The sequence below is a fragment of the Candida parapsilosis genome, contig 005806, assembly GCF_000182765.1.
Source record: "Candida parapsilosis strain CDC317 annotated contig 005806".
Lineage (NCBI taxonomy): Eukaryota > Fungi > Ascomycota > Pichiomycetes > Serinales > Debaryomycetaceae > Lodderomyces > Lodderomyces parapsilosis.
In genome coordinates, this window is record NW_023503279.1 from 20,041 (window position 1) to 45,784 (window position 25,744).

The following is a 25,744-nucleotide window of genomic DNA, read 5'->3' on the forward strand; positions in this document are numbered from 1 at the left end:
ATACTTTTGACTTATAACTTGATTCTAATAAAATTCTATTTTTAGATATTCATGGCATAGATAGAGGAAAATCACGACAAGGAACCAGTTCCACCTACATTTCTATTTAACCTCCCCCACGTGGGATGGATATTAGCGGAACTTGAGATTGCAGTTTCTGCTTCAACGCCTGAACACAATTCATTTGCTCCCTATTTGATTTAGTCAACACACAGAAAACATGAAATTGCAAAATACCCAATACATAGAGACTTCTTTTGTGTTTGTGGGAAAAAAAAACAAAATTAGAGGCAAAAGAAGAGTCTAGACCACTCTTTCGCACAATCCACAATTTTTTTATCAACGGAATCCTATTGTACTGTTGGTTGAACTTCGACTCATAACCAATCATCATCCTCTGAATCCTTCTACGCTTTATTATCTCTCTCAAATACAAAAAACTTTTCAAATTAAAATACATAAAAAAGGAGGTATATTATGGCGATGCCAATACAATATAAAAAAACAAAAAATTAAAAACAACATGATAATAAAGTTGACAACAACACTTCAACATCAAACAATTTGTGATCCGATTTTAATCTTCTCTCTCACATTTTATCACGAAGCTTCTGTGTTGTCAAAAACCGTAAATAATAACAAAGTAACACACAAAAACAAAACTTGGAGTTGACAGTAGGGCCCAAAACCGAAGAATGAAGATCATCAAATCAGGAATAAAACAAACATAGATGTAGTAACCATCAAACTCAAGTAAACTCCACATGAAAGTTTATGCCCCGCATTGATGGATTCAGCTGATTGCGTTGTTTCATCAATACTAATGATACTATTAGCACTACCAACACTCTTTGTTGGGTTATCAATTTCACCTGTGGATGAAATTGTTGTTGATTCACCACCACTGGTTACATAGATTGTCGATGATATTGTAAGTGTTTGAACCACATCTTGTGGAACATATTCTTCTCCTTCTCCTTGTTGGGTAATCTGGTTTTCACCTGCACCTTCACCTTGTGGAGCAGCCTCACCTGCACCTTCGCCTTGTGGAGCAGCCTCACCTGCACCTTCGCCTTGTGGAGCAGCCTCACCTGCACCTTCGCCTTGTGGAGCAGCCTCACCTGCACCTTCGCCTTGTGGAGCAGCCTCACCTGCACCTTCGCCTTGTGGAGCAGCCTCACCTGCACCTTCGCCTTGTGGAGCAGCCTCACCTGCACCTTCGCCTTGTGGAGCAGCCTCACCTGCACCTTCACTTTGCAGAGCAGTCTCACCTGCACCTTCACTTTGCAGAGCAGTCTCACCTGCACCTTCACCTTGCGGAGCAGTCTCACCTGCACCTTCACCTTGCGGAGCAGTCTCACCAGTTTCTTCCGCACCAGGTGCAGTTCTTGCAACAGCAGCAACAGTTTCTTTAGCAGCAGATGCTATAGAAGCAGCTTGAGACGCTTCAACAGCAGCGGTGTAGGCTTCAGCAGCAGCGGATTGAGCGTGAGCCACAGCTTCAGATGAATGTTGCAACTCAGCTTCGCTCAATTGCACTTGAGCAGCTGACTTTTGTTGTTCTGCAGCTGACTTCTGTACCGACACAGCAGAGTCATACTCAGACACAACTGCTTCCAAAGTCTTGTGAGCTTGTTGCTCAACTGAACTAAGGGAGCTGATTTGACTCTCACAACTGTAAACAATCTCAGTCTTAGTAACTTGCTGTGCACTTGATTTGACTGAGTGCAAAGATGAAATAGCAGATTCACACGAAACAATAACAGTCACAATACTCTGTTGTTTTTCAATACATGTGGATTGAACAGCAGCAGCACTTGTTTGTGCAGAGTGTGCCTCGCTTTGAACAGAACTAGCAGACTCTTGAGCACAGTATTCACTGACCTTGGTAACGACAATGGTTGTGGTTAACGTGGAAGCGACACCTTCTTCATCAGTAGTTGTAATCTCGGAAGTGACAGTTGACGTTGACGGATATGACTCATGGGAAACATCCGATGAGTGAGATACACTTGGTTCAGAGACGTCCGATGATTGAGATGCACCAGTTTCGGTGACACCAGAGGAACCGGTTGCATCACCACTTTCAGATGCAGATGGGGTAACACTTGCTTCATCAATAGTAGATGACTCTGGTGCACTCAATGGTCCAGCGACGGCACCAATAGGAACACATCCTTCACCATCAGCAACACAAACGTCGTATCCAACTTCAGCTGGGCAAGCGTAGAATTGCACCTCATTATCAGAGAACGTGACTTTAGTTGCCGACAACAAAGTCAATGTTACTCTGTTATTTTCAAGTCCCCATCCACTTGTTGCGCCATCAACATCACCAACGATCAATTCTCCAACAGTGCCAACATGGACATATCCTGATTCCCCAACTTGAAGTAAACCATCAACAATTCTGAATTGCACTTCGGAACCATCGTACAATTTGATATGAGTGCCATTGGATTCGAAGGTGGTGACCTCACCATTAAACAAAGCCGAAATAACAAATGATTCTCCTGGGGTGACCGACTCAGTTGGTAGAGTGGATTCAACGGATGACGCAAAAACAGAGTCGGTGGTTCCGTGACTAGCAGATGGTTCAGCAGAAGATTCAACAGATGGCTCAGCAGAAGGTTCCATAACAGTTGATTCCTCAGCAGTGGATTCCTCAGTAGTTGACTCCTCAGCAGTAGATTCCTCAGTGATTGATTCCTCAGCAGTTGGTTCCACAACAGTTGATTCCTCAGCAGTGGATTCCTCAGCAGTTGGCTCCACAACAGTTGATTCCACAACACTTGATTCCACAACACTTGGTTCCACAACACTTGATTCCTCAGCAGTTGGTTCCACAATAGTTGATTCCTCAGCAGTGGATTCCTCAGCAGTGGATTCCTCAGCAGTTGACTCCTCAGCAGTTGGCTCCACAATAGTTGATTCCTCAGCAGTGGATTCCTCAGTAATTGACTCCTCAACACTTGATTCCTCAATAGTGGTCTCCTCAATACTTGATTCCACCGTCGAGCTGATCGGTGCAGCAGTAGCAGCAAACTCAAGCATCGACGTGACACTTGCCGGTGGCATCCAATATGGATCCCACACTCCAGCAATGGAACAGACAGATGTAGCCAACGACCTAGCATCTAACACATCTTCTCCACGACAGTTCTCGGCAATACACGTTCCTATCTTGTCTTGGAACATTGGCATGATACAGAGACATCCAGTATCCCAGTACGGACATGGAGTAACACCTGTGTTTTGGAACATACATGGTTTGGCACATTCTGGCAAAAGATCATAGATTCTGTCTGCAAATCCATTGATGGATGCGGTCTTAGGAACACTTGGGTATGTAGCATAAGGATTGTCAACAATTGTAGTCGGCGCAGTTGTGATGCTGTCCTCATCAGCAGCAATAGCTATCGATAGTATTGCAATTAAGCAATATATGAATTCGTACTTCATCTAGCTAATTTTCCGGTGTTTCAATACGTGTTCAAGCTCCAATATGATAGCTGGTTCGAAATCATGCCGTTTATTTATACTCTCATACAAAACGTGCCTCGTAATCTTCGTTTCTTGGCCATTGTAAGATGGCCTCACTTTAGTCAAACATTTCCCAATTAGGTCTATTCCTTAGTGTTGAAGTATATTGGTGGAAGATGATTTCGGAGATGATAAAAATCGACCAATCAAAAACATTTTGCAACTAAAACTTTAAACCCCAAGTTTAAAATAGGCTTTTAGTCCAAGGTTCTTGTGAGCGAACACCCTTCAACAAACGCCTGCATGTGCTAAATATTGAACTCTAAACTTTCCCCATGGCCAATCAGTTACATAAACGACAACATGCTGACTTGAAACAATAAAATTTGGATGCAAAAAGGAACGAGGATTAGTTATACTACCAAGATGAGCAAGAACATGCCCCTTTTTAAGTAGCTTCACTTGAAAAATCTTCTCTCTTAGATATTAAACCCAAAGGTTCGACCTGATACATGGATGACTACTGCACAAATGGAATGTTATTAGTTCCAAATTCAGCACCACGGACATGGGTGTAAACTTGGACGTTGGTGAGATAAAGTTTAGTGAACATTCTTCTTGAAAATCCATACTCATAACTGAGCTCGAACGCGTCTCATTTTCAGTTATCTAAAAGATCTTCGTTGGCGTTCAGTTTTCCATTCAATCGTCGATCTATTTCTTCCTGGCATATTTGATTATTACTTTAACACGTTGTGGTCGTGATGACTTACAAGTTGAAGAAAAGACCTTAGGTACTTGCAAAACCGATAATGTTGAAGATTGATTAATTGTGAGAACCCCTCCTCAGCAGTCCCTTAGCGAAAATCGAAAAAAAAATCGTCGCTACCAACACAATTGGTAAAGAGCATTTTGTGTGAACATGATAGGATTTGATTTTGGGCAACAATTTTTTAAACTTTGCATTGAATCAGGACTAAAACTTTGCTCATATCCTATTACCCTGTAGGGACTAATTTGTGGGTTTAAGGATTCGTAGCTTTTGATTGGATGAACTGATCATTGTTGGTAAAACTGAGACGTGAATCTACCGATAGCTGCAGCACACGCGAAGAACCTTTTTTGCAACAACCGGAAATATGATTGGCCCAAAGGTGAAGTGTCAACTTACCTCTCTAAGGCTACCTTTGTTTTGAGAAGTGCCCTAAACGTCTCGCCTAACTCGCTTGTAGACATACTCTAAATCAAAGGAAGAAAAATGAATAGTATGGACAAATCGTTCTATGTACTTTTGCCATAATTATAGGTGAAGTCAATGTACTCGGAATGTAATTAATGATTGAGTGCACATGTTCGTGTTCGTGTCTGGCTTACTTGAGTAAAAAATCAACCCCCTTGTCAAATTGAGGAAGGGTAGACCCCTTACTATTCTGGCAGTGTCATATTCAAAGAAGACGCTCTTGAATTCTCCTCCAATGTTATTGGACTTCCAAAATGTACAGAGTAAAAAGATTTGAATTGTTTTTTACAAAAAATTGCCACCAAATTTTGCAACAAGAAAATCACAACAGTGAAATTACTACACAGTAAGTATAGAGTGCAGTTATACACAAAAACAACTCGAAATGATCATACAAACAGAATAACCGAAATTTTTAAAAAAGAACCCAAAAGAAATAGATTCGTTAGTAGAATAAAAAAACACTCGAGGCTCTCAAACATCTCATTTGTACAAAGCTTCGATTTTGGACCGAAAGTGAAAAGTTGCACAAAACAATCCGAATCATTACATCAAAAGAGCAGCAAATGCAACAATGGTACTCATCATACTCATTGATAACCCAAATGACTTTGCCCCTGCATTGACAGCAGCAATTGTTTGAGTTTCATTGCTAGTTTCTGACACTGATGATGAAGCTTGAGCTTTTGCAGCCTCACTTTCATCTTGTGGAGCAGCCTCACCTGCACCTTCGCCTTGTGGAGCAGCCTCACCTGCACCTTCGCCTTGTGGAGCAGCCTCACCTGCACCTTCGCCTTGTGGAGCAGTCTCACCAGTTTCTTCCGCACCAGGTGCAGTTCTTGCAACAGCAGCAACAGTTGCTTTAGCAGCAGATGCTATAGAAGCAGCTTGAGACGCTTCAACAGCAGCGGTGTAGGCTTCAGCAGCAGCGGATTGAGCGTGAGCCACAGCTTCAGATGAATGTTGCAACTCAGCTTCGCTCAATTGCACTTGAGCAGCTGACTTTTGTTGTTCTGCAGCTGACTTCTGTACCGACACAGCAGAGTCATACTCAGACACAACTGCTTCCAAAGTCTTGTGAGCTTGTTGCTCAACTGAACTAAGGGAGCTGATTTGACTCTCACAACTGTAAACAATCTCAGTCTTAGTAACTTGCTGTGCACTTGATTTGACTGAGTGCAAAGATGAAATAGCAGATTCACACGAAACAATAACAGTCACAATACTCTGTTGTTTTTCAATACATGTGGATTGAACAGCAGCAGCACTTGTTTGTGCAGAGTGTGCCTCGCTTTGAACAGAACTAGCAGACTCTTGAGCACAGTATTCACTGACCTTGGTAACGACAATGGTTGTGGTTAACGTGGAAGCGACACCTTCTTCATCAGTAGTTGTAATCTCGGAAGTGACAGTTGACGTTGACGGATATGACTCATGGGAAACATCCGATGAGTGAGATACACTTGGTTCAGAGACGTCCGATGATTGAGATGCACCAGTTTCGGTGACACCAGAGGAACCGGTTGCATCACCACTTTCAGATGCAGATGGGGTAACACTTGCTTCATCAATAGTAGATGACTCTGGTGCACTCAATGGTCCAGCGACGGCACCAATAGGAACACATCCTTCACCATCAGCAACACAAACGTCGTATCCAACTTCAGCTGGGCAAGCGTAGAATTGCACCTCATTTTCACGTTTCATCAATCTTGCAGAAGATGATGGAGCCAATGTTACTCTGTTATTTTCAAGTCCCCATCCACTTGTTGCGCCATCAACATCACCAACGATCAATTCTCCAACAGTGCCAACATGGACATATCCTGATTCCCCAACTTGAAGTAAACCATCAACAATTCTGAATTGCACTTCGGAACCATCGTACAATTTGATATGAGTGCCATTGGATTCGAAGGTGGTGACCTCACCATTAAACAAAGCCGAAATAACAAATGATTCTCCTGGGGTGACCGACTCAGTTGGTAGAGTGGATTCAACGGATGACGCAGAAACAGAGTCGGTGGTTCCGTGACTAAAAGATGGTTCAGCAGAAGATTCAACAGATGGCTCAGCAGAAGATTCAGCAGATGGCTCAGCAGAAGATTCAGCAGATGGCTCAGCAGAAGATTCAGCAGATGGATCAGCAGAAGATTCAGCAGATGGATCAGCAGAAGATACTGTGTCGTCAGTTGATTGTGATAAAGACTCGGTGTTCGAAGCCTGGGAGTTCGAATCATCGCTTGAAGTAATTGGGACAGCAGTTGCAGCAGACTCAAGCATGGAACTTACACTTGCTGGCGGCATCCAGTATGGTTCCCAAACACCTGCACTTGAACAAATGGAAGTAGCCAACGACCTGGCATCTAACACATCTTCTCCACGACAGTTCTCGGCAATACATTTTCCAACTGCTCCTTGAAATGTTGGCATGATACAGAGACATCCAGTATCCCAGTACGGACATGGCGTAACACCTGTGTTTTGGAACATACATGGCTGAGCACATTCTGGTAATTGATCATAGATTCTGTCTGCAAATCCATTGATGGATGCGGTTTTGGCAACACTTGGGTAGGTGGCATATGGATTGGTAGTGGAAGACGATGGTGCCGAGGTGATTAATGAGTCTGAAGACGAAGATGGAGCTTGACTAATAGAGGAGGTGGACGACTCTTCAGCAGTTGATGATTCTTCGGTAGACGACTCGACGGTAGACGACTCTTCAACAGAGGATGTCTCTTCAGCAGATGATGACACTTCAGTAGATGATGACTCTTCAGTAGACGATGACTCTTCAGTAGACGATGACTCCTCAGTAGATGATGACTCTTCAGTAGACGATGACTCTTCAGTAGACGATGACTCCTCAGTTGTAGACGTAACTGGAACAGCAGTTGCAGCAGACTCAAGCATAGAACTTACACTTGCTGGTGGCATCCAGTATGGTTCCCAAACACCTGCACTTGAACAAATGGAAGTAGCCAACGACCTGGCATCTAACACATCCTCTCCACGACAGTTCTCGGCAATACATTTTCCTATCTTGTCTTGGAACATTGGCATGATACAGAGACATCCAGTATCCCAGTACGGACATGGCGTAACACCTGTGTTTTGGAACATACATGGCTGAGCACATTCTGGTAATTGATCATAGATTCTGTCTGCAAATCCATTGATGGATGCGGTTTTGGCAACACTTGGGTATGTAGCATATGGATTGGTGGTTGTGGTTGGTGCAGTAGTGATACTGTCCTCATCAGCAGCAACGACAAGTGAAAGTATCAGAGCGAGGGAGTAGACCAACGTATACTTCATCTTGCTAAGCGATTGAGGTGGTTGTGTGTGTGTGATGTATTTCAAATATATCGTTTTTTTAAGAGTCCAATGGTGGGAGGCTAACCCATTTTATGTGTTCCTAATCATCACCATCACGTATGATTTAAATTTGCAGTATTCCATTTTGCAACTCAATAGTAGCATGAATTAAAGTTAAAACCTATGGTGCTAATACCGGACATTAATGAAAAGTATCCAATCAGATGCAGTTTTGCATCTACATGGTTTTGTATCTTTTTGCTGGTAACAAAGGCGAAGCGGAGCTCAAAATTGAAAATGGGCCGCTCACACTGATGACTGCTATTGTTCTTACGTAGTGAAGTATTGTGCTACCTTCCGTATTTTATGCTCGTTAGTGATGCTTTGATTCCCAAAGCGATAGAACATCGTCCAAATCGAAAACCAAAAGGCAATATTTAGGAGCTTCGACATCAATAGAATATGGTTAGTAATTTTTTGGTAAACAATAGTTTTACTTTTGTAACTGTTAACTAAAAGCTTACTACGCCATTATGGGAAAAGTGCTTGAAGAAATTTGGAATTTGTCTCCATTTGGATTATAGTTTAGCCTCAGTGATGTAGCATAATTGACCCGCAATTTAGTAATCAAGTAGCATTGCGAAGTTTAGACCAGCGGCTTCGAAAGGAACCCCTTTTTCAGGGTAAATGTGAATCAATTTTTTTCTCGCCTAGTGAACTATTTCTTTTCTTCAGATAGGCACACAGTTTGCACTAAAATGAACATTATTTTCTTGTTTTATGCCACATTTTACCAAGAATTGCCCATTATCTCTTACTACAAAGCTCTGCTCAAAGGACGCAGAATCTAATTTTGATGTAGGAAATCCAAGTGTACAGTGATTTTGTTCAAAATTTTCTTTTCTTTTTTTTTTTTCGGAGAGGTTTGAACTGTCTGTTTACATTGACACAAAAATGGGGGTCTACCAAGAACCTTACGCAATTCTCTAATAACTGCCACCAAAATGTTGAGATTGGCGCACAAATGCTCTAAACCGTGGTGGAAACTAAAATAGCTAAGAAAAATAAATCAAATAAAGTGGCTTTTTTAGTCTTTTCGAAACCGCGTAATTGGAGAATTGACCTTTTAGTGGCGAAATTTGTCTCGGTTTTTAGAGATTTAGTCGGCCCCGCAACTTTAATAGGATCCTAGTAGTATCAAAGGGGATTGTCAAGGGATCGCCACAGACGCAAACGCCAAGGAGGAGGTAACTTGGTCGATTGTCTAGAACTGCTTCTAGTTCAACCTTTTATCAATTTAATCAATTCGATCAATTCAATCAGCTGTTTATTAGAACAAAAAAATAACGTTTAGCTTGAACTCTATTACTTCGTGCATTAAGCACTGGTTCGAATAGCAAAGACAGTTGTTTCTCATAAAACATATTGTTGGTAGTCTAAGCGACTATTGTCTTTCGTGGATACATATTGTTTTGTATAATGTTTTTCTTCTACTGATGGATCTGATAAAAATGATCCGTTTTCCTTTGTTTTAGTTTTGTACGACAAAATCTAACCAATAACAAAGCGTACCACAAACACAAAATTCTATTCCAAGCAAAAAATGGAGCTCTACGAAAGACAAAGAGAAAAAGTGATTCTTCTTATTGTTATTACCGATAAATACGAAACTCGCAATATGCGCTCATTAAAGCCATCTTTTATGGAGTACCAGGTGGCTCATTTGTGGCGGAAGTAAACGGTTTATGATTTGTCACCCCTTGGCTTACTTCGAGCGCGTCTCATCTTTTCACCCCTTTGGCAATGGTCCCAAAACTAAATGCTGATATGCGATAGGAGCGTATTCTTCCACAGTGAGAGCATTTTGTGTTACAAAAATACAAACTTTGTGGTGGAAATTGCGTGTTCGGATTTATCGTTAAAATATTCCACTTTCTTTCAATTAGTTATAGTTTCCGCTATTTATGGTAATAGACAAGAAATTTTAAAACTGCAAAACATTCATTTTTATTAGACGCTTTGCATTATAATAAACTCTTGACTTTGAGATTCTCTTTTTTTCCACAGCTCAGCCATGCTATGGAATTAAATTATCCAACCCAGAAAAAAATATTGAAGAAAACGTTGGCATTGGACAAGCCCCCGTCCCACCCGCAGGTGATGCTTTCCAGTCCACAATAAATGGCTTAGCTTCCTATTGCATTCCATTCAGACGGACCACTGTTCGAAGAAATTTTAATTTTCTGTTCAGAAACAACTCCATTACGTACAGAAAAAAAGACTAGTTTCATTATTTCTGGGCACAAAAGTCTTGTGCAGAAACAATTTGTCATGTAGCCATTGGCTGAAAGCAGGGGTTGCAAAATCATATATCTTTCAATCGAAATGTCTTTTCATCTCATCCCATTTTCTCTTTTCTTGCCATCCTTGCCTCAATCATGAGTGAATTATCGGTGGAACTTCAAAAACAGTTTGAAAAGGAAAGAAATACCAAAAACCAATGGATAAGTTGTGCTTTTAGTTTACTTGTTTTCGTTGTTCATGGAATAATCTTCTTTTGGATCCCTCGAACTTTGAGAAATAAGCGATTTGTTAAGTCCAATAGGTTCAAATCGTTTTTCATCTTGCTCAACATTTGGAATACATTCAACTACACACTATCGATAAAAATTCGGAGGAAGAGGATATACTTCAAGCCAAGTGTTTTGATTCTATTCTTGTTTTTTATATTATTGAATGGGAAATTGTGTTATAATGACACTCATGACATTACATACATACCACGAACATTTGTCATTGCTAAAAGATGTGCCAGAGTTGGTATTGGCCAAATCCCTGCTATTTTCCTTCTTGTGACAAAAGGTGATTTTATAACAGGAGTAACCGGTCTCACATATGAACGTACAACATTTCTTCACATTTGGTTTTCATTCATGATGTTTGTCGTTGTCACATTCCATGTTGCTGTTGTTTCTTACTACTGGGATAAACCCGAATGGTCCAGTATTCATCCCAGATACCCCAAAAACGTATATGGAATCATTGCATATGTCACCTTTGTCTTACTTGCATTGGGTAACGTCAAATTTATTCGTAAATACTGGTATGATCAAGCAATGGTTAATCATCGTGTCCAGTCATTTATCATGTTACTTATGGCGTTCTTCCACAACAATAGCGCCAAAGCCATGGTCATTGTTGGTGTTCATTTATTGGTTCTTGATAAAGTTATTGGACGTATTTACGGTATTGTGCATAGCAAAAAATCACCCACCAAGGGATGGTCTCAGTTTGAAATGTTGGATGAAGATGTGATGAAAGTTTCCATTCCCATCAAAATAAACCACAAATTCAACCCCAACTCATGGTTTGGATTAATCAAGTTCAAGTATGGAAATTGGAAAGCTGGCCAGCATATCTATTTCAATGTAAGAAAGATTGATTTTTTTCAACATCACCCATTTATGATTGCTAGTTTACCAGAATCTGGAAAGATGGTTATCATTATAAGAAAGAGAAACGGATTTACCAAAAAGATGTTTGAAAAATTCGTCGAACTTAGAGATAAGCAATTGGCAGGAGAAGAAACCGAAATGGATTATATCCTATGGTATAGACCTAAATTGGATAGACTCTTCAAAAGGTTGCAACCAATGGTGAAAAAAGTGGAACCGTTATTGTACAAGTTGAAACTTAAATCAAAAAAGGAGTCTTTTCCTCCAGATCAAGAACATACGAGTCTTGCTTTGCCTGAGTACAGAAAAATAGTCAACCCAGAGACCGTTATCTGGAAAGTGGCATTCAGGGGTCCTCTGGGAGGCAAGTGCCAACCATTATTAACATTTGACTCGGTAGCATTTCTTGCACAAGAGCTTGGTGCTTCATTTATCTTACCGGTGTGTTTAGATTTGCTACAAACAATTGATAGGAAAGAAGTTGGTAAAGACTATTTGGGAAGACCGGCACACCCAACAATATCCTTATACTGGACTGTCAAGTCAAGTAGAACAATTAGCTACTACAACTATTTGCTCAGTAAGTTGATTGCTTTTATCAAAATGGGTAAATTGAATCTCACTGTATTTATTGAAGATGAAAGCTCAATGACTAGTCGTCAAACAATCGAGCTTGATCCTTTCACGACAATCGCAACCAATAAGAAAGCCCCAGAAGTGGAAGTCGAAACCGAGGTTGAAAAATGCAACTCGAATGCGAGTACCGATTACGTCGATGACTCACTCATCAACAAGATGTACCAACCAATGGACATTGATCAAACTCTTAAAACACACATAACCAGTGTTAAATACACTGGCAACAATTACTTCAAGTCATTGGCTATTTTAAGTTGTGGAGAGGATCCAAATTTCGGTAGAGGTGCTGAATACCATGTTCAGGGCTATAGGTGGATGAAACAGGCGCCAAATATCTATTTCTATAATGAATCGTACTACACATAGGTAGGTGTATAAATTTTTAATTTATTTCTTAGGTTTTCTTTGTATTAACTCCGACTTTTATGGATAGCGCGAAAACAAAGGAAAAACACAATCCCCTTGTCTCCCTTGCCACAATCTGTTCTCTTCTTCAGATAAACAAAGACATGTTTGGATCAGTATACCCAGCTTTAGAAGAGTTGAAACAGCCACTTTCGGAAGAACAGTTAAATGTGCTTCGCAACCAGCTCAAAGCAGAGGAACCCAAACCATCACCACAAACACGTTTCAACTATGCATGGGGATTGATTAAATCATCATCGCGAAAACACCAACAAGAAGCAGTAGTGATACTCACTTCTTTGTATAAAAATGAACCATCAATGAGAAGAGAGGTGTTGTATTACTTGAGCTTGGGGTCGTTCAAATTGGGTGATTATACCAATGCCAAACGTTATGTGGAAACTTTGTTAAAGTCCGAGCCAGAAAACCAACAAGCGTTAACCTTGTTGGAGAATATACAAGATAAGGTGGCACAAGAGGGCTTGATAGGTATTGGTGTTGCTGGTGGTGTGTTGGCAGTGGGTATTGGGATCATTGGTGCATTAGTCAGAAGAAATAGAAAATAGAGAATAGCTAAAGCAATGGTATAGTGTTTTTCTTTTATGAAGTATCGTGTAGAAGGGGATCGTTGTAAAAGTTGCGATGCTGGTGTCTTGATTTTTTTGTGAAACCAAGATCCCACAATCAATTTTCTCTGCAAAATCCAATGAACCATGAATTGGGAAATGATATAGCAAGGGCTGTAATTCAACAGTTCAACAACTTGACTTTAAAGTCTGGCAAACCAACAACACGGTCAAATGGGGTAAAAGAGTGGACTGTACTCGCTGGTGTTGTTGCCATCATCCATAACCAAATCATACCCATCACTTTATCAACAGGTGTGAAAGTTTTACCAGATAAAGTTCGAACTTATTCACAGGGGAAAATAGTACATGACATGCATGCTGAAGTGTTGGCATTGAGACTTTTCAATTATTTTCTTTTGCAAGAAGCATCAAATTCGGAATCAAAGTGGGTTAGAAAACACGACAATCGACTCAAGTTCCGAGGAGATGTAAAATTGGCATTGTTTGTTAGCGAACCACCGTGTGGAGATGCTTCAATGAACTATTTGTCATCATCGCTAGCATCTAACGAAGCTTGGACCTCGGCAGCAAAGGATACTACTTTTCAAAGGGGTCGCAATAACTTTGATCAATTGGGAGTCGTGAGAACAAAACCAGGCAGGACTGATAGCCTTATTTCATTCTCCAAATCGTGTTCGGACAAACTATGTTTAAAGCAACTTACCGGGATATGCAACGCAGCCACAGCACATGTTTTTGAGCCCATATATTTAAGTTACTTGGTGGTCAACAATATTGGCGCAACTGATTTTGATCGTTGCTTTCGGAATCGTTTTCAGTTTGGTCACGAAGCGCATTACTTAGAGCTTCTCACATACGATGACGACAGATACGAATTTCATAAATCTGATGATAGAGAACCGTCACCACTTTCATTGTTGTACATTGCCCCGTACAATTTTCATCAAGTGTTGAACAATGGAGTGAAAAATGGGGCATATACGAAGAACAAGCCACCTAGACCAAACGGCGAGAGTGTGGTCAGCAACCAAAGACTCACGCAAAAGCTCTCTCAATTTTGCCAAATAAACCAGCCAAGCTACATCTTGTTTAAACGTTCCAATACACAGAGACAAGCCCTAAAACTCAAAGGTCAAGAAACTCTACAAAACTGGAAACATACAACTCCAGATGATTTCGATTTGTAGTTGTGTATTTTCGTCTATATAAACTGAATTAGTCCGACTCCGATTCAGACCCAGATGCTGATCCGTCCTCTGCCTCTTGTTCATTTTCAAATGCCGCTAAACGTTCTTGATCCGTATCTTCCATTGATATAGCGTATTCGGCACTTTCCAATAACTGCAACAACTTTTCATTGTCCTTATTTACATAGTCTCTTGGTTTCAACCCATCTTTGTCCTTGATTCTCGGATCCGATCCAGCGTCCAACATGTTATCGACAATAAAATACCCATGTTCAGGCTCGTCAATGGTATACTTCACTGCAAGATGCAAAGGTGTTTCTTGCGCCCTGTTTTGGGGATCGATTTCCACTCCTTCTACGTCCAACACGATGTCTATGAATTCCCAGTTGCCCAAGCGGCATGCAATGTGTAAGGGGGTGTTGTTTGTTATGACCTCATGAGTACTATTGATTAATTGTGAAAGTTTCTCTTGGTCGTTATTCAATTCCGACTTGATTTGAAGTAAAAGCTCGGTATTGTTTCTTCTTGCTGACTCTAGTATTTGTTCAGAGTAGGAAGCACCCTCTGTTGATGGTGTATGTTCCTCAGACATGAATTATATATATTGCGCCTGTTCGGTTGTTCTGGTTTGAAATTTTGGTGCCGATATTTTCTCTTTTCTTTTCTTTTTTCGTTCTTGAGTCGCAAAGCGGATAATTGCTGAACGACTATAAACCAATTCTTTTTATATAAATCACGTACTCTATAACACATTACTCAAACAATGGTCAAATCTATCATCTCACCATCAATCCTTGCATCAGACTTTGCTAATTTAGGATGCAATTGTAAAAAAGTGGTGGATACAGGAGATGTCGACTGGTTACATTTGGATGTAATGGATGGACACTTTGTTCCCAACATTTCGTTTGGCGCTCCAATCATTGAAAGTTTGAGAAAACGATTTCCAAGAGATAGCGGCAAGCCAATTGTATTTGATTGCCATATGATGGTTTCAGACCCTGAGCAATGGATTGAAGATATTGCCAAAGCTGGAGGTGATTCGTACACATTTCATTACGAGGCAACCAAAGATCCAGCAGCTGTGATTGCCAAAATCAAGAAACACGGTTTGAAAGCTGCCATGGGTATCAAACCAAACACCCCAGTCGAGGTTGTCTATCCGTATGCAAAAGACTTGGATATGGTGCTAGTTATGACTGTTGAACCCGGATTTGGCGGTCAAAAATTTATGCAAGATATGATGCCAAAAGTGGAAACATTGAGAGAAAAATATCCTCATTTGGATATAGAGGTTGATGGTGGATTAGGTAAAGATACCGTCAAGCCTGCAGCATACGCTGGCGCAAATGTCATTGTTGCAGGTACCTCTGTATTCAAAGCTGACGATCCAAAGGAGGTCACCCAATTCTTGAAACAAATTGTTGATGAAAGTATATTGGCTAGAGAAAAGTAGATACAAATAATGAAAGAATTTAGAATGACAAAAAGCGGCAATGGCTTGCATGGCTCTATATCTCCCCATATTCATTGCACTTATCGAGGAACTAAATTGAACGAAGATATCCCTCGGTAACTTTCTCATCTAGAAGGATTGCACCCCCAACGTGGTCCCCTCACCATCAGCAACAACTGCGGGGCCATTCTTTTCACGTGATTCTATCAACTCCCACAAAGCCTTTTTAGCTTGCTCCAACTTTGAATTCTTTATATCATTATCAATATTCATCAAGATATCTCCCTCTTGTTTTTTGGTAAAATACTTTTGATTTCTGGCAATCTTTTTCGCCCTTTTCTTTGACAACGTATTTGTAGTCATTACCGAACTTGGAGCGGGGGCCTCCCCCGTGTATAGGGCAACAGCTTTGGAGTCAGTTGGTCTTGGAGCTGTTGACCCTTTGGGTGCATAACGAGAAGTGGAAGACTTTGTTTGGATAGAGTTTCTAAGCGATCTCTTTCTGCTTAGTGATTTGGCATGACTATGTGCCAACATCTTGATCTTTGGCTTGTTTATAGCATTTCTTCCCGCCATCTTTGAGTTATAAGTAGTATTCGTAAAGTGGGCATCTCAGAAAAGGAAAATAAGGAATAGAAAAATCACCGATGAGATTAGAGTCAATGTCGCAATTAAATATACGACATTGAGTTGCGCCACATTCGCGCGGCACAAAGTTTTCCCTCGCCTTTCCCTCCCCCTTTTTTTTCTCCTGCAGCAAGAATATATACCCTTCTTTTTGAACCACACTTCGTTATCCACAACAATTCTTCAACCATGGATGAAAAATTCGAAGTAAAGCGTACTAAGAATGTACCATTTTTGAGAGCAGGCTATTTGTTGAAGGTGTTGGCTTGTGCGATTGCTCTCGTGTATTGCTTCAACACTTTCAGCACCCCATTCTTTGGAGGCAATGATAATCCCGAACTCGACCCAGAGCAAGTTATTTTGGACTCGCTCAAAGTAAATTTGGCATCTGACTGGTCAAAGAAGTATACTTCAGAACCTCACTTGGCTGGAACCAATTACGGTTTGGTGGAATGGACGGAAGCAAAGTTTAAGGAATTCGGTTTTGAAACTACAATTGACCCCTATGAGATCTTGGTTAGTTATCCAAAGGATCATGACTTGAAATTACTTGACTCAAAGGGTGAAGTTGTATACACGGCCCCATTGAAGGAAGATGTCATTGATGAGGACCCAACTACTCACAACGACACTGTTCCTACCTTTTTGGGTTATGCAGCAAACGGAAATGTCACTGGTCAGTATATTTATGCCAATTATGGTACCAAGAAAGATTTTGAACTTTTGAAAGAAAATAGCATTGACGTAAAGGGCAAAATTGTTGTCGTTCGTTATGGTCAAATTTTCCGCGGGTTAAAGGTTAAGTTTGCGCAAGATTTAGGTGCCATTGGTGTTTTGATCTATTCTGATCCGGGTGATGACTTTGGTTTAACTCCTGCAAATGGATATGATCAATACCCGAAAGGCCCTGCAAGACAAGAAAGTTCGGTTCAAAGAGGCAGTGTCCAGTTCCTAGGAGGAGAAGGAGCAGCCCCTGGTGACCCCACTACCCCAGGATACCCATCCAAACCTGACGCAGACAGAAAGGATCCCCATGATAGCATTGGCAAGATCCCTGTTTTGCCCATTTCATACCGTGAAGTCAAACCAATTTTGCATAAATTGAATAAACATGGAGCCAAGATCGACGGATTTAAAGGTGAGTTGGATGGGTTTGATTACTCAACAGGACCTTCGAAGTATGAGTTGAACTTGTACAATGAGCAGGACTACAAGATCACCACTTTATGGAATGTTTATGGTGAAATCAAGGGTGAAAAAAATAATGAAGTGATTATAGTAGGAAATCATAGAGATGCTTGGATCAAAGGTGGAGCTGGTGATCCAAACAGCGGCTCTGCCTCTTTATTGGAAGTTGCGCGCGCATTGGGTGACTTGAAAAGAGCAGGTCACAAATTCAAGAGAACCGTTGTGTTGCAAAGCTATGATGGGGAAGAATATGGGTTGTTGGGATCAACTGAGCAAGGTGAATACTTTGCCAAGAAATATCAACGTGAAGTGGTTGCTTATTTGAATGTTGATGTTTCTGTCAGTGGAAAGAACTTGAAATTGGAATCATCACCAGTATTGAACGACTTGATTTTCAAAACTGCTAAAAAGTTGGAGTACCCTGAAGGAGGTAGCTTGTATGAGCATTACGTCAAGAGCCACAAAGGGGAACACATTCCAACTTTGGGAAGCGGATCTGATTATACTGTCTTTTTGGAGCACTTGGGTATCCCATCATTAGATTTTGGTTTTGTCGGTGGCAAAGGTGATCCAATTTACCACTATCATTCTAACTATGACTCTTATCACTGGATGGAGAAATTCGGCGATAAGAAATTTGTTTACCACAATTTAGCTGCTAAGTTTTTAGCTTTGTTGACTTTAGGATTGACAGAAAGAGAAGTGATTCATTTCAATCTCAACGACTATGCTCATGGATTGTTAGAGTACTACAAGGAAACTATCGACCGCGTTCCAAAGAAATGGTTCGACAAAAAAGTTGAAGGACATGATAAACAATTTGATTTGGTTGAGTATAACTATATTGATGAAATTACACAAGGTTACTTTTCCTATCCAATTTGCAAGCCTATGCAAATGGGATTGACCAATGCAAGAGCACACCATCGTCACCATCATCATAACAAAACCTTGGAGAACTTGATTCACCATACCCATCATCAATTGAAATTCCTTGCCAACTCAACAGAAAAGTATGATATCGAATCGAAGGAATTACAAAAACTGCATGATTTGTATGATGAATTACCTCTTTGGAAAAAGATCAAATTGCATTTCCAAATCAAGACCCATAACAAGGGTTTGCAATACTTTGAACGTAACTTTTTGCACTCCAAAGGATTGCATAAAAGACCATGGTTCAAACACATTGTTTTTGCCAGTGGTAGATACACTGGTTATGCTGGTCAAAATTTGCCTGGTTTGAATGAAGCAATTGAAGATGGTGACTTCGATAGATTTGTTGATTGGTTACAAATTTTGGAAAGCACCGTGTCAAGAGTTGCCAACATTTTGTTACATTGAAACGGTGTGTATCAGGAATCTATACGTTTTTTCTATGAACAATTAGTTTGCTTAGTGAGGTGTAGAATTGCCACGAAGAGAGAAAAAGGAGGAGGGGGTACATGTCATGTTGTGGTTCATCAACTCTCTTACACATGGGTCATTGAAATCATGACCCATGTAAAAAATTCTGTCTTGTTATATTTAAAGCTTTCCAACTTTAACCTTTCTTTAACTTCACTAACCTTGGTGAAGTGGTAAAAAAAAAGGTGACCGTTTAAATGTTCTGACCCATTCGTGTTAGAACATTAATCAAAAAAAATAACTTTTTGTGTGATGTTATTACCTAAGCAATAAGTATTACCTAAAACTCTAAATCTCATCCAAAAACCGCCTAATATGAAACTCATTTCACTTCGTTGCAAACCGGAGAGGCGTTTTTCTTTACTAGAATCTTTTTGGTAGTCTTCTGCGATCTTACGCCACACAACTCCAATGTCAAACAAACGTTCATCATTAATCAGTAGAGTAAAGAGCTCTCCATTTAAAACAAGCTTGTTTCAACTTTCTAATGAGCAAAAAGGAGACGGCGCATCTAATAGTGTGAGACAGTTTGAAAACAAATTGGGGGTAGGTGAAGCTAGTGTGTTCTGTGGTTCCAGTGCTTCCCCTTCAACTCTTTACACAACACCAAGAAAAACTCACACACGGGACCGTTCACAAGCGCAAACAATTCCCCAAGCATCATCCCTGATTGATATCTTTGAAGACAAATTTCCTGCAATGCCACAAAAGTCATCAAAACGTTACAATGGGGAAGTTTGCTGTTTTTGTAGGGACTCATTACAACTCACATTTCCAGGCGAAGTTGTACTACCACTTCTGTGTGAGCACTTGTGCCATAAGAACTGTTTTATGATGCTGTTAGTCCCAGAAAATACAAAGAAGTTGCCCATTTGCAGTTTATGTAAGGTGGCAACAAACGTGCTTGATAAAGGGGTTTACATCAATATGATCAATTCAATTCACGCATCGGCAAAGGAGCCAATGCTGGATAATGCTCTGGCAACGAGTGAGGGGGGCACATATTCACAAGTAATAACCCCTGTGATGCTGCGAAACCTGTCAAATCCGTTGCCTAGCACTCCTATAAATCAAGTGGCCAATAACCAATTTTTTACCCCACCAACTTCCACTCAAAGAACTGACTACGAGTCAGTACTTTATAACCCCATTATTACCTGTACGAGTGAAATTTACCCCATCAAATTGAATGGAAACTACGAGATAAGTTACGTATTAAACATCAAACCGCCTGCGATTTACAGGGAACTCGATCTCCAATTTAATCCATCTGAATTACAATTGAAATGGAAAGTTTCAAATCGCATCAACCAACAATTGGGTTTGAAAGGAGAGTTTGGCAATTTGGTAATCTTTGACAAAATGAAGATTAGCATTGATGGAGAGTCGTGGGATTACTCTCGTGTATACTTGTTTAGCGACTACTTGGTGATTTACAATGACAACACACTTGCAGGAATGATCTCAATTTCAAACGATTTAAGTGCAGCGAGTTTAATTGATGGCATCTTGAATTTGAATTTAACAGAGAGCAAATTACCAGAGTTGTTCCTATTTAATGAGTTCAGTCCAACAATCACCCAGAAATGGTGTTATATGTTGCACAAATTGATGGACAATGAACAACCAATCACGAACTTGTTCCAATTCACCAGCACTTGTTGGCTAGACTATCAATATGAAATGGAAATCCCTCAAAATTTGATACGTTTCAACAACTTACTTCTTCATGGAGGAGAGTTGCCCAACTCATACATAGCAAAAATATTACCTTATCCCCAACCACTACCTTTAAACATTGTTGTTGCGGTGCCACTATTCAATAAAACAGTCTTGTCAGACGCTGCGTATCTCTATTGGTTGCAGCAATTGCTACATAGAATTCGTGCCACGTTGAATGCTACTGATAGATTGGCGATTATTTTCCTCGGAATTGATTGTTTGCATAAACCGTTGGCGAGTGGAACTTTTGTTGGGTGCATTGAGGCGGCATGGAATGGTTGGGTTAACTTGTTTAATGATATAAACATTGTCACAAATTCATTCAAGAGTAATTCGCATGAGTTGGAAACTACACTTGAAAAATGTGCTGAGCTATACCCATACATTCCACTCCAAGAAAACTCCATCAATAAGCTTCTCGTGTTGAGCTGTGGAGACTACGAAGGCGACAATCAGATACGGTCACAATTCGATATGAGTAAGATCAAAAAGATCTCGTTATCGATCGTGAAAATTGGTTCACATTTAGATGTGTTTGGAAGACTGTCAATTTTCTCGACTTTCGAACACGGCAATGATCCGGTACTTCGATTTAAAACCCCAGAGGAGCTTCTCACTTCCATTGACCTTTTGATAAAACGGATTCAAAGAATATGCCTACCACATTTGACAGTGGAGCTTCAGACAAAAAACAATATCGTATTCACATCGTTTGAGCGGTTCGGTGTAATGGAACTGACACCTGATCTGCTTCAGAAAATTACTTTTGGAGGCATTGTGCCTAATGATGAACGAAACCTTCTCATCACAGCCAGATTATCAGATTGTTATCAATATCCTGATGAGGTTCCCATTTTCACCTATAGAGCATCTTGGTGTGATAACAAATCCATTCAAGAAACTGTGTATGCAAAAGTTAATACCATTCGATCACCAGTAACACCTACCCGTGTCACAGCAACAACAATAAGCGAAGCCCCAAATGCTGGCTCTTCTGATAAAAGCCACTCAAACAGTATCTATTATTTGGATATCCCTCTTTTACCCCCTTTATCGCCAAGCAGAAATGCCTCGTTTGCAAAAAGGCAAGCCGAGTTGTTGATAATTGAGCACCTACGGGAGGCCCTTGCTAAAAAGGATGCTTCTGCGTTGAAGAGTTGTATTTCAGTAGCTTATGGTTTATTAAGGTGTATCTCGTCTGCTTTTGAGAATAACAAGGCTTCAAGGACAACACCCCCAAACATAAATGCCATCAAAAACATCTTGGAATTGAGCGCAATCACCAGATCTAGCAATTTGGAGAGTCATACATATGTCAATTTACTTGTTTGCCAACTTGAACGCATCATTCCATTGTTTGACAATGACCTTAACAAGGCGTTGGATGAATGCTATGACTTGATCTATAGTTTGATATAAAATGTGTGATTGATTACGTGTTTTGGCAGCCCTAAACTTCTTTGATACATCATGCCAGTGTTTGTAGTAGAAACGAAGACAAGGCTGATTTGAATAATTTGTAGGTGAATTTTTGTACCATTTTGCATTTTGCGCCTTGTCAGCTGTGACAATTTGATTTTGTGTAAGCTATGCGAAAGATGGCTGGTTGATCTCTTCATGAAAAAATAAACAAAGATCAAGAGACTTGATATCATCGTGATTCATGATGCTTCAATAAAAATTGTATAAATATTGGAGCAAACTTCCTAAAAGAGCTGAAATATGTTCTCATCAGCAACATTATAGTCAATAACGATATATCAATATAACAACGAAATCATAGCATAATGTCCATTCAAATAACCCCATTCCAACTCGGCTCTTCTTTATTGAGTTTATCGCTAGTTGGTTTATCGCAAGGTGCTAACTTAGGTGGATTAGATGGAAGTGCTCAAAACAATGCCAACACTCAAGACTCGACAGCTGCAACAAAAACAAGCACTAAACAAGCTCAACAATCGCAACAAACTCAGCAGATCCAGCAGACCCAGCAGACCCAACAATCGCAACAATCACAACAAGCTCAGCAATCACAACAAACTCAGCAATCACAACAAACTCAGCAATCGCAACAAAGTGCTGCCCAGAATGGCGTAACTCCAGTAACTGAGAACGAATCTACTACAATTTGGTGGACTCCATCTGCGACAACTCAAACATCCACCATTGCAACCACAGATACTCAAATGTCAGACAAATCCCAGTCCACTGATACTACCGAGGTATCAGGCTCCAATTCAGCTACATATAACCAATGGGGGTTCACTGGAAGCCAGTCCATTTGGAGCGATACTACATTATCTTCATCAAATTCTGAAAGTTTAGACTCTGCCTCCTCATCTGATTCGAGCTCCACTACCCGCAGTATAAACAGTACTTCAGATGGAATGAGACTGCAAGTATTCCACCAGAAGGATCTTTGTTGGAAAAAATTGGTATTGATTACTGGTGTTTTGGGAATCAGTGTAGTGTTCAATGCATTATAGAGAAATCCATAGAAAGCTTGCGTTTGATCTAATACAAATCTAGAAATTTAGAACAAAAAGTGGAGATGCCTATTTCGATGGGGTATGTAGAGTATGAAAGCGGAGACGGGTGGGTAAGTTGCATAAAGTCGTGTAAAGAAACCCCGAGTTTTTCCTTCATCTCTTCGAGAAATGTCGCGACAATACCGCAGTGTAACCAAAATATTTTCTCCTGTTTCACGTTTCTCGAAAAAAAAAAACCACAAGGTTGATTTTCAGAGTCGACCAATCTAGAAGACGAATTGATCAATACAGCTCACAAAAGTAAGAGTGTGCTATAGTAAGAGCCCCGGTGACAAACACACACACACATACTTTCCAAGTTATAAATTATTCCCAAGCATGCTTCGTACACTCTTTTGCATTGTTTTCATACTAGCGGGGTCGATTTTGGCTGCGCCGCCAAAAGCTGGCAGTGATGAATCGAAGCAGTACATGGTCACCAATTTGCCAGGACTCAGCCAGATCAACGACGATTTCAAGCCACTAATGTATGCCGGTCAACTAGAGCTATTCGCTGAAAACAACACCAATTACTTTTTTTGGAAATTTACTGATGGGAATAAGAATGCCAATTCAACATCTTACAAGCGCACAACGTTTTGGCTCAATGGTGGACCTGGTTGCTCGTCCATGGATGGCGCATTGTTAGAGTCGGGACCATTCAGGATAGACAAGTCTCAAAATGTGGTTATGAATAATGGGTCGTGGCATAAGTCGAGTGATGTTATCTATGTGGATCAACCAGCAGGAACTGGGTTTAGTTACACAGAACAAGGAAAATACGTGCATGAGTTGTATGACATGGCATTTTATTTTATCAAGTTTATGGAGGAGTATTACAAGATTTACCCTGAAGAGCTAGACAATGATATTTATCTTGCTGGTGAATCTTATGCTGGTCAGTATATCCCTTATATTGCAAAGGCCATACTTGAAAGAAACTCTCATTTACAAGAGGGTCAAAAGGAGTATAAACTAAAGGGTTTACTCATTGGTAATGGTTGGGTATCACCAAATGAGCAAAGTTTGGCATACATGCATTTTTTTTTAAAAAGAGATTTGATCAAAAAAGATAATCCAATGTTTCGTAGACTACTCGCAAAACAAGAAAGTTGTCAAAGAATAGTGGACAAGATTGATGCCCATTTCGATGACAAAGAGGTTAACCAAATTGAAGTTGATTCATCTGAGTGTGAAAGTATATTAACACAGTTGTTGTTGGCTACTCAAGATAGCCTGGCTGCTCATGATCAGCAATGTATCAACATGTATGACTACACTTTGAGAGACTCGTATCCATCTTGTGGTATGAACTGGCCGTATGAATTAAAATATGTGAAACCTTTTTTGAATAATGATGATAATAAACACGAGTTGAATTTAAAGAAATTGAAAACTTGGAATGAATGCAGTGGCAGGGTAGGCAGAAACTTTAATGCTCGTAATTCATTCCCCTCGGTGCATTTACTTCCAGATTTGCTAAAGCAAGTCCCCATCGTCTTGTTCAATGGAGCTAATGATATCATCTGCAACACCGAGGGAGTTTTACTGTACATTTCCAAATTAAAATGGAATGGTATTAAAGGATTTGAAAACACCGATGCTAAAGCTGACTGGGTGCACGATGAAAAGAATGTGGGGTACTTGCTTCAAGAAAGAAACTTGACTTTTATCAATATTTATAATTCCAGTCATATGGTACCATACGACTTGCCTGATGTTTCAAGGGCATTACTCGACATCATTGCAGGTAACTTTGATGAGAAAACAATCGATAATAAACCAACGGTTGTGACTTATCCTTTGGGAGTCAAGAGACAGGGTCAGGATGCACTGCATGACAATGCTGATGAAACACCATCAGAAACAGCAACATCCACAAACTCCATTTCCAGCTCCACCACCACTGAGTCCATTCCAAAAGCTTCATCTACAGCAACTGCAAATGACGAGCCAACTAGCCATAAAGTCACCAGACTCATTCAATTGGCAGTTATCATTATTGTCATCTGGGGACTCTACTTGTTATATGCATCATACAGAGCTAGACCGGCATCAATTATAAAGAAATCTACCGCCGCTGCTGCAAGTGGCAGGAAGAAGAATGTACAATGGGCAGATCAACTTCATGAAGATGGTGAGTTCGACCACCTACAGCAACAACAAGGGGGGTTCCTCGCTAAAACCTTTGGAAAATTGACCGGCAATAATGGCTATTCTAGAGCAAATAGAGAGGACTATGTTGACGACATAGAGCTAGGTGAGAACGTTGGTGATTCGCAATTGGATGATTTCATTATTGCTAGCGATGATGAAGGAGAAGATAGTAGAGTCCACAATGAGAATGATGATGAGGACTCAAGAAAGAAAGGGGCTAGTGAAATTGTGTAGAGACGAATTATAGGATAACGACAATGTTACGATATTAAACCAGGCAAATTTAAGATCCTCTCCCTGCGTCCATATAATGGGAAACCATTTGCAACTAGTGCAACG

The 25,744-nt window shown here is 40.3% G+C and overlaps 12 protein-coding genes across 12 annotated transcripts; 8 read left to right on the forward strand and 4 right to left on the reverse strand. All coding sequences in view use genetic code 12, as the record gives it.

Annotated features, from left to right (window-relative positions):
- Positions 1-705: 705 nt before the first annotated feature.
- Positions 706-3,462, reverse strand: CPAR2_300110 (CFEM domain-containing protein; the record flags this gene model as incomplete). Its single annotated transcript, XM_036807355.1, has 1 exon — positions 706-3,462. The coding sequence occupies one exon, from the start codon at positions 3,460-3,462 to the stop codon at positions 706-708; it is 2,757 nt and encodes a 918-aa protein (XP_036664200.1).
- Positions 3,463-5,269: 1,807 nt separating this feature from the next.
- CPAR2_300120 (CFEM domain-containing protein) lies at positions 5,270-8,044 on the reverse strand (the record flags this gene model as incomplete). Its single annotated transcript, XM_036807356.1, has 1 exon — positions 5,270-8,044. One exon carries the CDS (start codon positions 8,042-8,044, stop codon positions 5,270-5,272), a length of 2,775 nt encoding a protein of 924 aa, XP_036664201.1.
- Positions 8,045-10,482: 2,438 nt separating this feature from the next.
- Positions 10,483-12,504, forward strand: FRP2 (Frp2p; the record flags this gene model as incomplete). The annotated part of the gene is made up of 1 exon (XM_036807358.1): positions 10,483-12,504. One exon carries the CDS (start codon positions 10,483-10,485, stop codon positions 12,502-12,504), a length of 2,022 nt encoding a protein of 673 aa, XP_036664202.1.
- Positions 12,505-12,647: 143 nt separating this feature from the next.
- On the forward strand, positions 12,648-13,109 carry CPAR2_300140 (uncharacterized protein; the record flags this gene model as incomplete). The annotated part of the gene is made up of 1 exon (XM_036807359.1): positions 12,648-13,109. One exon carries the CDS (start codon positions 12,648-12,650, stop codon positions 13,107-13,109), a length of 462 nt encoding a protein of 153 aa, XP_036664203.1.
- A 140-nt stretch (positions 13,110-13,249) lies between these two features.
- Positions 13,250-14,320, forward strand: CPAR2_300150 (tRNA-specific adenosine deaminase; the record flags this gene model as incomplete). Its single annotated transcript, XM_036807360.1, has 1 exon — positions 13,250-14,320. One exon carries the CDS (start codon positions 13,250-13,252, stop codon positions 14,318-14,320), a length of 1,071 nt encoding a protein of 356 aa, XP_036664204.1.
- A 28-nt stretch (positions 14,321-14,348) lies between these two features.
- On the reverse strand, positions 14,349-14,912 carry CPAR2_300160 (uncharacterized protein; the record flags this gene model as incomplete). Its single annotated transcript, XM_036807361.1, has 1 exon — positions 14,349-14,912. The coding sequence occupies one exon, from the start codon at positions 14,910-14,912 to the stop codon at positions 14,349-14,351; it is 564 nt and encodes a 187-aa protein (XP_036664205.1).
- Positions 14,913-15,083: 171 nt separating this feature from the next.
- CPAR2_300170 (ribulose-phosphate 3-epimerase) lies at positions 15,084-15,776 on the forward strand (the record flags this gene model as incomplete). Its single annotated transcript, XM_036807362.1, has 1 exon — positions 15,084-15,776. The coding sequence occupies one exon, from the start codon at positions 15,084-15,086 to the stop codon at positions 15,774-15,776; it is 693 nt and encodes a 230-aa protein (XP_036664206.1).
- Positions 15,777-15,905: 129 nt separating this feature from the next.
- Positions 15,906-16,352, reverse strand: CPAR2_300180 (uncharacterized protein; the record flags this gene model as incomplete). Its single annotated transcript, XM_036807363.1, has 1 exon — positions 15,906-16,352. The coding sequence occupies one exon, from the start codon at positions 16,350-16,352 to the stop codon at positions 15,906-15,908; it is 447 nt and encodes a 148-aa protein (XP_036664207.1).
- Positions 16,353-16,592: 240 nt separating this feature from the next.
- VPS70 (putative zinc metalloprotease) lies at positions 16,593-18,935 on the forward strand (the record flags this gene model as incomplete). The annotated part of the gene is made up of 1 exon (XM_036807364.1): positions 16,593-18,935. The coding sequence occupies one exon, from the start codon at positions 16,593-16,595 to the stop codon at positions 18,933-18,935; it is 2,343 nt and encodes a 780-aa protein (XP_036664208.1).
- A 474-nt stretch (positions 18,936-19,409) lies between these two features.
- Positions 19,410-22,139, forward strand: FAR1 (cyclin-dependent protein serine/threonine kinase inhibiting protein; the record flags this gene model as incomplete). The annotated part of the gene is made up of 1 exon (XM_036807365.1): positions 19,410-22,139. One exon carries the CDS (start codon positions 19,410-19,412, stop codon positions 22,137-22,139), a length of 2,730 nt encoding a protein of 909 aa, XP_036664209.1.
- Positions 22,140-22,507: 368 nt separating this feature from the next.
- On the forward strand, positions 22,508-23,206 carry CPAR2_300210 (uncharacterized protein; the record flags this gene model as incomplete). Its single annotated transcript, XM_036807366.1, has 1 exon — positions 22,508-23,206. One exon carries the CDS (start codon positions 22,508-22,510, stop codon positions 23,204-23,206), a length of 699 nt encoding a protein of 232 aa, XP_036664210.1.
- Positions 23,207-23,587: 381 nt separating this feature from the next.
- On the forward strand, positions 23,588-25,639 carry CPAR2_300220 (serine-type carboxypeptidase; the record flags this gene model as incomplete). Its single annotated transcript, XM_036807367.1, has 1 exon — positions 23,588-25,639. The coding sequence occupies one exon, from the start codon at positions 23,588-23,590 to the stop codon at positions 25,637-25,639; it is 2,052 nt and encodes a 683-aa protein (XP_036664211.1).
- Positions 25,640-25,744: the final 105 nt, after the last annotated feature.